At 37.2% G+C, this 12,800-nt stretch overlaps 1 protein-coding gene across 1 annotated transcript in view; it reads left to right on the forward strand.

Annotated features, from left to right (window-relative positions):
- The window catches only part of LOC117287922 (echinoderm microtubule-associated protein-like 4), a 58,870-nt gene extending 49,046 nt beyond the window's left edge, over positions 1-9,824 (forward strand). The window contains exons 20-29 of the mRNA XM_033768554.1: positions 545-685; positions 2,562-2,678; positions 2,830-2,988; positions 3,647-3,852; positions 5,188-5,199; positions 5,981-6,075; positions 7,234-7,428; positions 7,955-8,050; positions 8,374-8,504; positions 9,585-9,824. Coding sequence (XP_033624445.1) covers positions 545-685; positions 2,562-2,678; positions 2,830-2,988; positions 3,647-3,852; positions 5,188-5,199; positions 5,981-6,075; positions 7,234-7,428; positions 7,955-8,050; positions 8,374-8,504; positions 9,585-9,713 — 1,281 coding nt within the window. The 3' untranslated portion in view covers positions 9,714-9,824. The remainder of the gene's footprint in view (positions 1-544; positions 686-2,561; positions 2,679-2,829; positions 2,989-3,646; positions 3,853-5,187; positions 5,200-5,980; positions 6,076-7,233; positions 7,429-7,954; positions 8,051-8,373; positions 8,505-9,584) is intronic.
- The last annotated feature ends 2,976 nt before the right edge of the window (positions 9,825-12,800 follow it).

The following is a 12,800-nucleotide window of genomic DNA, read 5'->3' on the forward strand; positions in this document are numbered from 1 at the left end:
TTTGTAGTTTAATCTGGAATGAAATTGAAGATATTGGCCAGCTGGGTATTGTGTCTTCTTTTTTGTTTGTCAATATCCTTGGTGCTGGTTTTCGCCAGTTGGGTATTACTTACACATCCCAAAAAGTAAAAAAAATTAAACATTGACAATTTTGAATGGCCCCTTATCCCATGAAGTGAGCCTGTTTCTTAAATTTAGTCTTGGCATATTTTCAGAATGACATTGTGGAAAAAAGCAGTGCTGTTGCTATCATGAATTATATGTTTCCTATACTTTCTTTCTCACCTTGCAGCTATTGTTCCATAGTGTACTCTGTCTATTTTAGGCCATGAAGCAGTTGTTAACTGATTGACCGATTTGATAATTGAGTGATTGATTGAAAATTTTGATTTATTTTTAGAATTTTTTTGAAAAAATTTCCACTGATGACTTTTGTATGTAGCTTAGTTTTTGTACATAGTACTCTAAGGCTGTTTTTTCAGCAACAGCGCATAATAATGTAAGTTTCTTTTTAATATTATTCATTATCATTATTATCTTGTAGACAAAGATGAAAGCCAAGTACGTCATTTGTTTGACCTTTCACCCCAACGGCGCCCTCTTGACCGGCGATTCTAACGGTACGATATACCTCTGGCATAAAGACGGAAATACCATTGCCCATACCATTACCCATGCACACAATGTAAGTATTCAAGGGAGCTTTAAGGCCCGGTCACACGGGCCCCGATAACGAGAACGAAACAACAAGGACAAAAATGCACGCCCTCGATTGGTTGAATTGCTCCACGCAGATACGCCCACCCTTGTTCAACCAATAGAGGATGCATTTTTATCATTCTTGTTTTCGTTCTCGTTATCGGGGCCCGTGTGACCGGGCCTGTTGTCACTGATTTGTTTAGTTATCCTTTGAAAGTTTGTAGGTTTTGAGGCATTGCATGGTGAGGTATCAATGTATATTCAGTTTACGGTAACACCATGTGTATATCTACTTTGCTGTGTAGATTTCGAGAATTTGTCTTGCTATTTATTCTTCTGCCACGGAGTAGATTTCACATATCGAGAGGCTACTGTTACGATCCAAATTCCTAAAGGCCAGAGACTTCGAAAAATACCCCCGCCCCAAAGAAATAAGGGTAACAAAAGTAGTCAAACAGACCAGCACAATATGAAACAGCAAGTATGTTCAGTTAAATTTAATATAAACCATTACGTAAACAAAAAAATAAGGCAATACAAAAAGGCAGTTAACCAGTTGTGACATGAATTGAATAAAAACGGGGGGCGAGCAGCCCAGGCAAAATAAGGTTGAAGACCCAACAGCCTCTGAAATACCTCGACTCTCTTGGAGAGAGCTGAAGACCAGTGTTCACCTATTCTGATGAAAATGTCCCTGTAGATTGTTGTCCTTCCAAGGTACGCGATGTGATGAAACCCGGTGTGGAAAAATGGTCGGCCCCCTCGGTGCTCTCTGCTTTCGTACCGTCGTTGCTTCACGCAACCGGTACAACAAAGTCCGACGACCGCAGCTCGGAGGAAAAGAAAACTCACACAGTACCCAAGTCATGAGTCTGTGTGTCGTAAAGTTCGACGCTCTCGGGAAGTCACAGCTCCGCCTCGTCGACGTGCAAACAAGCCCCCAATTTGAAGAGCCACCGCAGCCTACTGCATGGTTTCGGCAGCGACGAACTTTACTGGAGGCTTCACGGATTGATCCGTGCAGGAACGGCGAAACTAACACATGTCGAACATCACAGTTCGGCAATTAAAAATGCCGCTCCAACGTGGGCATACTCGGAGGGAATCTCCGCCCACTCAACTCTGCTACTCTGCAGACCTCCGCCCCGAAACTGAAGAAATAAAAATGTGAGGGTCGAGGATGGCCGCAATCCTTCCTTATGTAGCGAATCCTGAATTCTCAGCATTCTCCAAACTCTGCGAATTCCAATATTCTGTTCATGTCTGCAAAACAGGTGTTTGTGTGGCATACGAAGAAAAGTTCCAACCGATTAACGAGTTTAACACACGCGTGACTGCTCACCCCAAACTTAAAGTATGTGCTCGCCCCACTAAGGAAATCTATAACATTCTACACGTATAGTATTAAATACTTAAATAAAGAAACATTACTCCATTGTTATTTTAATCCCAACGCTTATTTTCAAAACCGGACATTCTCTGGGCCATTTACTCTGGACCATGACACTACTTAGTTCTGAAAAGAACTGTCCTGCTTATTAACTTCTACTTGGGTGGATCGTAGGAAATCTCCCAGAAACTACTTCTTTCGCTTAGTGGATCGAGGGCACTTTAATTCTCAGTATTTAGTTCACTGCCGCAGAGTGAATTCTCAATTAGTTTCAACATTTTGACTGGCTTGCTCTAGACTGAAGACTTTCAAGGTTTCAACATCATTAGGAATAGACATTGAACATGAGAAATCAAGTCAAGCAAAGTCTTTATTTGTCTATGAAAGTAAATCTTCTTTTTAAAATTGATTTGTACCCAAAATTTTAAAAACAAGACTACCTAATCGAGGTGTCAATGTGTTTTCATCGCAGGGTCCAGTCTTTTGGTTGATGTACACCAAGAATACTTTGATATCTGGAGGTCGAGACGGGATTGTCCAGACATACTCACTGACTTCCAAGGGAACAGACTTCACTGGAAAAATTCAGGTGAGTTGATGTTCTTCCAGGGTGGACCAGGGTGGACTTTAAATTTTGTATAGTTCACCAAAACTAGGGTTGTAAGCCACCTAAATTGTAGACACATTAAAAATTTATGGTATTTCCTGGTTTAAGAAGATTTTGGTTTGATGTCTTGCAGCTACCTCATGTGGAAGGGGGTGTACGTACTATCCAGATATACAAGGACAATATGTACATCGGCACCACATTGAACTGTATTCTAAGTGCTAACGTAACATTAACAAGTGCCGGACCCCTGGTTACTGGCGCTACGATCAACAATGCACCCATTACACAGGTGAGTACAAAGCTAATCGGAAATAATAATAATAATAGTGGCTTCTTGTATTGCGCGTAGCTCAAGGCACTCCAACATACAGTATTTTTTTCTGCAAGGTATGTGGGACTACGTTTGAAGTATGAGACCAATCCTTTAGATAGCACCATGTAATGGTTTGAAAAGGGGTTAATTGTGGCGAACATGCAGCCAATCAAACCAGGAACACCAGGGTATATTATAAACCCCTTCTGTTTTTTGATAAGTGCACTGGTTCTATTACGTGTGTTACACAACACGCGTGACAAACGGCTTTACGTCCTATCCAAAGGACGCAGCAATAATGATTAAGTGTCTTTTGGGGTAGATTTCACAAAGTGTTAGGACTAGTCCTAACTTAGGACTAGTCCTAGGGGATATCAACCTTGGGGGATATAAAACAATGTATGGCTAGTTACTCGTCCTAACTCGAGATAAGACTAGTCTTAACTCTTTGTGAAAACCACTGCAGGTGTCATGACTAAAAACTCACACTCTGCTGATATAAAACACTTTTTTATATTTTGGAAAGTTTGACAATGGATGCTATCTATCTACATTGCATCTGTCTCTCTATCTTTCTACAAAAAGTGAAAAAATTAGACTTGACAAAACAATTATTTTGTAAAAAAAAAAACAGGGCCACTATGATGAAGTACATTGCATAGCAACGCATCCGATCAAAAACAACCATTTCTTCACTGCCGCCTACGACGGAATTGTTTGTCTCTACGATGCCAGTCTACACAAAGCGTTGTGGAAGTATGTGGTGAAAGGTATCAATGCAACATGCATGGGCGTTGGTCAGAACGGAGAAATTATCGTTCTAGGAGCTAAAGACGGAAAGTAAGTGGGGTTTTTTTTTAAGCATGTTTTTAAAGATTACGATTGAGGCTTTTATTCACGTTTGCGTGTAACTCACATTTATATTTGTACTGCAGAATTTGTTTAGTGTTACTTAACACAAACAAACTTTGATTTTCTTATAACCACCGAGCTTTGGGGTCTTTCCAACAAGTCCAAGACGGACAATAAGTGTTTTTTTTTAAGCTTTTTTTTTTTAAAGATTACAATTAAGTAGTTTATGCACGTCTGCATGTAACTCTGATTTTAATTTGTACTGCAGAATTTTTGTTAAGTGTTATTTACCACAAACAAACCTTGCTTAATATTGCTTAACCATCAAAGCTGTGAGCCCCTACCCTCCCATGTTTTTAAAGATTACACTGTTAATGCATGTTCGCATGTACAAAACTCCCATTTAAATTTGCACTGCAGAACTTACACAAGCCATGCTTAATACTGCTTAACCACCAAGTCCAAGACGGACAGTAAATGTTTTTTTCAAAAGCAAAGATTACGAGTGAGACTTTTACGCATGTCTGCATGTCTCGCATCTCAATTTGTGCTGCAGAATTTTTGTAGTGTTTTTAATAAAAAAAGAAAAACAGTGCCTAATATTGCTTTAAACCATCAAACTTTGGGCCTTAACCCTACCACTGTACGCCCCCTCCCCTCTTGAAAAAAAGATCACACACTGCGTCAGTCTTTATTTAGAATTTATACATGCTATCCCAAAGTGGAATGAGTATTGCACATGTACAGTATATGCTTTTATTTGCTCTTTTTGTTATAGAAAATAGAATAAGCTGTTGCAAACAACTTACCAACCAAAAGCACCCTATGGTATAGACGATGTGACCTTTATTTACATTCAAACCGCCCTCTGTTGAAAAAACACTGTATACGTCATGTTTCGCCGGGCAAAAAGAAGCGTAGTCATGGTAAGATTGCATACACTTTCTAGTTGGCTGCCAAAACGCAAAGGTTTTGCCCAGTGGTCTGCGCACGAATCATGTTATGGTTTTCGAGTCATGTCAGAGGTCACATTGTCTACAAATGCAAAATATAGTTAATGGCCTGACATTTGGACCCTAGCAGAGTCTTTCTCAAAGGCTAAAAATGCTTCTTATTTAAATATGGACATTTTTGCCCTTTGGGTATTCAACCTTGTTCCCACCACCTAACCCCAAGTTTGCTTTGTTTTTGTATATTCTTCTTGCATCCTCGTTTTCTCCTCTCTTGATCACTCCACTGCACAACCTTCCCACACCCTGTTGCCGTGGTGATGATATCACTGCATGACATCACTTGCATGGTAACCCAACACCACATGACCAGTCAGGGGAACAGGTAAATTGTTGATTAGATTTTTTGTATTTTGTATTTTGTATTTTATTTTAAAATTTTGTTGGGGGGAGAAGCTATTTGTATTTTTTCAGACAGGCAACTTCGGTTGAAGGAAACAGAAAAGATCCCCCTCTACATGTATAGCACAGTTGTACATTTTTTTTTAGCTTTGTAGTGTGGCACTACAAGTTAAGAAAAAGAGAAGAAGAAAAAGTCAGCTGATCAGAACCCAACTCCATGGCTCTGTTTCCTGCGGAATTCTGCACTTTGAAATACATTCTGCAACATTTCATTTCAGTTATTTTAGTTGTGAAGCCAAGGACTCTCATAAAAATGTGGGAGGAAAACCCCAGAAAAGTGTTCCAGGGAAAAATGCCGCAAAACAAACCCCAATCCATTTAGTGCCCCTTGCATGATTTGAGCTGGGGGTCCTAGCGGTTGAAGGAGAGAAAAGATAACACTACGCCAACCTGACCAGCCTTAAGTTCAAACTAGGTGCTGTAAACACCGAACTGTGCAGTAAGCAGAGCCATGAAATTGGGCCCAGCTAAAATGTTGTATGACAACTGAATTGTTCACCATATGTTTATTATTTCAGATTGTTTGAAGATAACATTGCTAATGCAAATTGTTATGTACTTGTAACGATTTTCAAGGGCATTTAAGAAGTAACTAAAATTTTAACTATAGTTAACTTTAGGGTAAAAGAGCTGGTGTGCTCGTTGTTCATAAAAGTTGCCTTGTGTGTCATGACCCTTATATGACAAATATTTTCTTTTTACAGTCTGGTTGTCCTCACAATCGGTGAAGAGGAAGTTCAAGAAACAAATCGCATTAAACTTGGTCGGCAACAGATCAATTTCATCAAGTTTGCTCCTGGTAAGTGAAGATGCTAAAACGTCCACCATAAAAAAGTCTGTCAAAGTTTGCGAATTAACATGTCAATTAATGTGAAGTAGACAAAGGCAGTGGACAGTATATTGGTAATTACTCAAAATAATGGACCGATCCGGCCTATCAATCAAACTGTGCGCGTTCACCCATTTGACCAATCACAGCAATGATTTTGGTCCGACAAACTTGGTCATGCGTGCGCGTATGTTTGGCATGCGCGGGCGGCAGAATCGTGCAGAATGTCATTGGGAGTGTTCGTACACGTGTCTTGCTCACGTGCGCGGTGGGCGGAGCTTAGTGGAAAGCCGGAACGGTCCATTGTTTGCATAAAACCTTACTTGGTAACGAGTAATGGGGAGCTGTTGACAGTATAAAACATTGTGAGAAACAGCTCCCTCTGAAGTAATGTAGTTTTCAAGTAATTTTCCACGAATTTGATTTTGAGACCTCAGAATTGAGGTCTCGAAATCAAGCATCTGAAAGCACACAACTTCCTGTGACAAGGGTGTTTTTTCTTCTATTAGTATCTCGCAACTTCAACGACCAATTGGGTTCAAACCTTTACAGGTTTGTTATTTTGTGCATATTATGTTGAGATATACAAAGTGAGAAGACTGGTCTTTGACAATTACCAATAGTGGCCAGTGTCTTTAAAGTCATATCATGAATAGTCTATAATTACCAATTAATTATTGCTAGATGTTATTTAATCTTGAAGTTTCAGATTTACACAAATTGAAGGAAATAATTATTTACATTTACATGTACCTTTATTGCTTTCCCTTGTTCATGTATGTGTATTTTCATGCGTATTCGTCATGTTTTTTATTTTGCTGTTTGTATATTTATATATTTGTATATTTCAATGCTCTTTAGGACCATGGAGAGGAGAGCCTCTAGACAGGAACTGTGTTTCTTTTAATCCTTCGGGCTCCATGCCAGCTGTTTCTTTTTCCTTCTCTGTATTTTAATTGTTCATTGCTGTATCTTTTAATGTTTTTACCTAATTATTGTGCATTATTGTACTTTTTTTTATCTACCCGAGAAATGAAATAAATACAAAATTAGAAACTGCACACAATCTAAATTTTACAGTGAAAGATGACACTTATAAACTAACAACCTTTTATTATGCCATGGTAGGAGGTGAAATCTTTGCAGCAGCTTGCCACGACGCCATCTTAATCTTAAAAGTGGTTGAGTCTGGGAAGACGTTGGAACGGCTCGGAACATTTGAAGGTCATTCCACAGCTGTAACAGCATTTGATTGGTCAACCGATGACGGGAGTGGAAAGATGTATTTGCAGAGCAGTTCTGTCAGCCATGAATATTTGTGCTGTAAGTTATTACTGACCAAATAATATGAAAGTTTGAGTTTTTAATGTTTGAGTTTGCTAATATTACATGAGAGGTCGTTTTTGTCAGCATATGACAAGCGTATAACAAACCATACACTTTTCAATACCCCCTCCAGCCTCTCCCCCCCTGAAAGTAAAAAAAAAAAGTTGTTTTCATCACACTATTCTATGTAGAGATACTTGAATGTAAATCGCATGCAAACCCTGTTTATTATGAACACAGATTTAAGAATGTACACATTTCCTGACACAAGACACAGCTTATCTGACTTTCAAAATGTCAAACGGACAAAACAAAAGAACACTTCATCTTACACGTATTTAACATGAGTTTTTTCTTCTTCAGAAAACGAAAGCATAAGCCGGGCATTAAACCCTTTCTAGTGAAAATGTTGATAATTGTGAATTCCCCTCTTAATGAGCCTATTCAATCACAATCCTCCGTTCTCTTTTCACGATGAGGCAAGGCAACATTTTTATCTGTTTCCTTTTGTAAAACTGTTTAGGGGATGTCGAGAGCTGTAAAATGTGGGAGTATTCTTCGGATTACAGGAATACCAGCTGGATCTCACAACATTGTCTCTCGGGATACACAAGAGCTGGTGAGTTTACTCAAACAAATCCGAGTCACATTTTCATTTGTGTAATTTGATGAAGGTTTTTTCAAGTGTATAAGATGAGATGGCATAAAAGCTAGTTGAAACTTTTAAAAATTATGTACAAGATGGCATTAGGGCTATAGGAAGTTTTGTAAAATTATTCGAAGTAAACACACTAAAATGTTTCATGCACACAGAATATGAGTAATTTTTGTGCTTAAAACCCTGCGAGGCCTCTGCCCTGTCGAATTTACACAAATGTCATGGTGACTGCAGCTACTATAGTGCTCCATCTCAAATGTTTCTTTACATTGTATTGATTGCAGGTGTTTGGGGAACCAGCGAAGAAAGTGCTTTTGTAAATAGCATTGACAGGAATGAGGACCAGTGCCTTTTGGTTTCGGGTACCGATGATGGTGTTATGTCGTTGTTCAAATACCCTTGCTCCAACCAAGAGGTATTTCACACATTGATGACATTCAAATATAAATTTTAATTTGAACTATTTTAGTTTGCTGTGTCTGTTCTAAAATGTCATACCTTGAGTTTGTAACAACTCCTTTGAACTTGTGTTTTTTATTGTTCCTTTACTTCTGTGGTTTTTAATTTGTTAGTCATCGCCCTAGTGTTTTTTTAGGATGGTTGTAAATATCTCTGTCAATGTGTATTTTGTCATGTTTATCTTTTTTTAGTTCTTACAAATTTATCTTGTGTGGTTATCGTAAGATGCACACTGTGGATAACAGTTTTCATCTTTGTTAATGTGATGTTTATAATGAATTGAATTGAACATTGAACATAGGCCTAAGCATATCTTGCACAAGATAGGCTCTTGGCAAACGTGTTGTCTTTTCAAATGTGTTATTGTTATATATTTTGCTTACTGCTTATTATAAGATTGTATGTGTGTTTTCTCTTTGTATTTTTATATGTTTCTGATTTTTATATTTGTGTAAAGCACTTTGAGGCCATGCATAAGGCGCTTTAAAAATGTTCCTATATTATTTTATTATTTTTGTTATGTTGCACTCTTTGCGTTATTGGTGTTGTTTGCACCTCTAGTAAGGTAGCGAGATATGTCATTTTTAAACATGATAATAATTAAATAACAATTGGTTGTTATAAGGCAGATATCCTAGTAGCTGATATCCTAAAGGTGCTTTACCACATTAGTATAAATCCCTGTTCATTTGGGCACACTTTTAGACCATTTGACACGTACATGTATAAATAAACTGTATTATTACTGAAACATGTACATACCTACATTTTAGGTATTTATTTATTTATTAATTTTTTAATTTTAGGTCTTTCTTTGGTTTGTAACTCTACTTCTGTTATTTTTGTAATTTATATAGTTTTTATATTGATTGTGTATACTTATATTTGGCCACGGATGTCAAGTTTCCATGCTTTTTAACGAGGACAATAAATAATCTAATCAAATCTAATTATGAAGGAAAACAAATTAATATACATATTATTGCCTGTACAAACACAATATTAATTTCACTTTCCTTGCTTCTCCTGTTTACAGAGTGGTAGAAGAAGCATCCAGGCTCACTGCAAGGACGCCCCCATTGTCCGATTCCTGCCAGGTGGAAGGATGGTACTGTCTGCTGGTGGATCTGATTGTTCAACAGTCCAATGGATAATGAAAGGATAAAAGATTAAGCACATTTGCATTGATGATTCTTGATGGATTGATTTACAGTAAAGACAGTGGACACTCTTGGTAATTGTCAAAGACCAGTCTTCTTGGTGTTTCTCAACATAAGCATGAAATTACAAACTTGTGAAAATTTGAGCTCAATTGGTCATTGAAGTTGCGAGATAATAATGAAAGAAAATACACCCTTGTCACACGAATTTGTGTGCTTTCAGATGCTGGATTTCGAGACCTCAAAATCTAAATCTGAGGTTTCAAAACCAAATTCGTGGAAAACTACGTTACTTCAGAGGGAGTCGTTTCTCACAATGTTTCATACTATCAACATTACTCGTACTAAGTAAGTTTTTTTAAGTAAGTTTTTATGCTAACAATTATTTTGAGTACATACCCAATTGTGTCCAGTGCCTTTAAAGCCACTGGACACTTTTGGTAAACAGTATTGTACAAAGTGTATCACAACTTATATATAAAATAACAAACCTGTGAAAACTTAGGCTCAATCAGTCATCGGAGTCGGGAGAAAATAACGGGAAAACCCACCCTTGTTTCTGCACGTTTCGACGTGTCATGACATGTGTTTAAAAAAAATCTGTAATTCTCGATATCGAGAATTGATAATTGTTTTAATGTTTTCTCAAAAAGTAAAGCATTTCATGGAATAATTTTTCAAGAGAAGACTTTCACCATTACCTTCTGTAAACCCTGTAAGTGTATAACGGCGTAAATGCAAGTATGTTTTGTATATTGATTTTCTTTCCATGTAAACAGATTTTGAGAAAGAGGTCATTTCTCACTCAAATATGATTTGTTTCCTGAAGCTTTTTTTTTCAGGCATCTGATGAAAGCACATTTGTGCAACAAGGGTGTTTTTTCTTTCATTGTTCGAGTCCAAACTTTCACAGATTTGGTATTTTATTCATATTGTTGAGATACACCAAGTGAGAATGCTGGTCTTTGACAATAACCAAACGTTGCTTAACACAAATTGGTACGTATAAGTCAAACTATTTTGGTTCTAGTGCTAAAATATGGGATTGAATTGCCTGTAGCTGCAAGGCAAACTAGGTATTCTACTGGTACGACATCTGCAGCCGATGTTCACGAAGTGCTGTGATTAATCTATCGATCTCGAGTAAGGACGAGTATTCCGTCCTAACTTAGGATGGGTCTTTTTCTTCAACTGCGCCATGCATTAGATCTTGTCTTTGTACCCCAAAAATCAAATATCTTCTGCAAACTTATCTTATGTTACAGTCTTTATTATTATTATCATTTCAAGTACCTTCCAGTTAGGGACATTCATTAAAGACAATGGACACTATTGCTAATTGTTAAAGACCAGGGTGAGTCTTCTCACTTGGTGTATCTCAACATTCAAATAACAAACCTGTGACAATTTTAGCTCGATTGGTCGTCTGAGTTGCGAGACAACTATGAAAGAAAAAAAACACCCTTGTCACACGTAAGTTGTGTGCTTTAGATGCTTGATTTCGAGACCTCAAATTCTAAACTTGAGATCTTGATATCAAATTCATGGAAAACTACTCCTTTCTCAAGAACTACGTCACTTCATGGGAGCAGTTTCTCACAATGTTTTATACTATCAACCTCTCCCATTACTCGTTACCAAGTAAGGTTTTATGCTGATAATTATTTTGAGTAATACCAATAGTGTCCACTGCCTTTAAGTTTGAGCGACAAGACGTTCATGGCAGCAAGTGTGCGAAATATGTAGAATAACTGGTACCATATGACTGAATGTTTTTGATTAATAAATTTCTCTAAATCTTGCCAGACGTGGGTTGGGTGTAGGAGTCTTAACTTATACATACTGTTGTGATGCATCCATATTAGATGATTAAAGCATTCACAGTGTCTGAAAACTATTTATTCTTAAAGAAAAGTAGTTCAACCTTTTAATTGGTATTTGTGAAAACTTTATGGAGAGTGCATTATTTATTTTGTTTCACAATGTTAATTATTGTAGATAACCTTGTAAAATACTAAGAACGAATAATATTTTGTGAGTGCACAATAAAATATATTGATAAATAGTTAACGATCCTCGATGATCGCAAAACCCTGTTGCCACTTGTTTGTTTATGTAATAAACATTTTGTTGCTTATTTCTTAGCATCAATTCAAAATATTTATTACAGATATTGTTCTTATATTTATATTTGTAACAAAGTTTAAGCCCCCAAAAAGAAGTTTAAATAATTGTTATCCCCCAAAAAATAAAGTCAAACTGTACGAACATATTACAAAACAACATTAGATGGAATAACAAGTACTGTACAGGGTGTCTGAACAAAACACTACGCAGTTTTTATTTATTTTCGGACTTGTTGGTGTCATATGAAAGTTCAGTCCATAAGTAATATCCATACATATAAACCTTTCATCCGGAATCATATATTTTTTGAGGGCACTGTTAATTTTACACCGTGCACACGCTGCATGCAGACGACTGAAAAGGCAAGCTTCTGTGTTTTGATTGGTCCAAAGTAGTGTTTGTCAGCTGCACCCACATCTCCTCGGAACAATCAAACTCATGGAAAGCGTTTCGTCACTGCAAGATTTTTATTGAATGAAATACAAGTTTATTCTAAAATGAAACACTAATGATGTATTATCAATCATGTGAATACCAAAAAAATGAAATATCAATTTGTAATGACAATTTGCGAAACCCCCTGCATACGCGCGTTTCTGAGCAAAAACAACACGTTTTCACTCCTTTTTTTTGTCATTACTCCTTTTACTCCTTTACTGTGTGAACTTATTGTTTGCAGAAAAAGAAAGATGAATACATCCAATTTTACATAGTCTTTCTTTATGGGAGAGTACGATTATTTTTCCTCCGTCATTTCGATTGAAAATTTGTAGTTTCGTACCGTTTCGTGTGAGAAACTTCAAAATAACTTCTTTAACTACATTGGTTTTACGTTGGTTATAAGTGGGACATCAGTATCGGAACTGTGTTGGTTTATATTCGTAGTACCAATGTTGGCTCCTGGTCGGCATTACCATTGGTTTTATGTTGGCACTCAATGTTGAGCCAACGTTGGTTTTAAGTGG

Source organism: Asterias rubens, chromosome 3, assembly GCF_902459465.1.
Source record: "Asterias rubens chromosome 3, eAstRub1.3, whole genome shotgun sequence".
In the NCBI taxonomy this organism is placed as follows: domain Eukaryota; kingdom Metazoa; phylum Echinodermata; class Asteroidea; order Forcipulatida; family Asteriidae; genus Asterias; species Asterias rubens.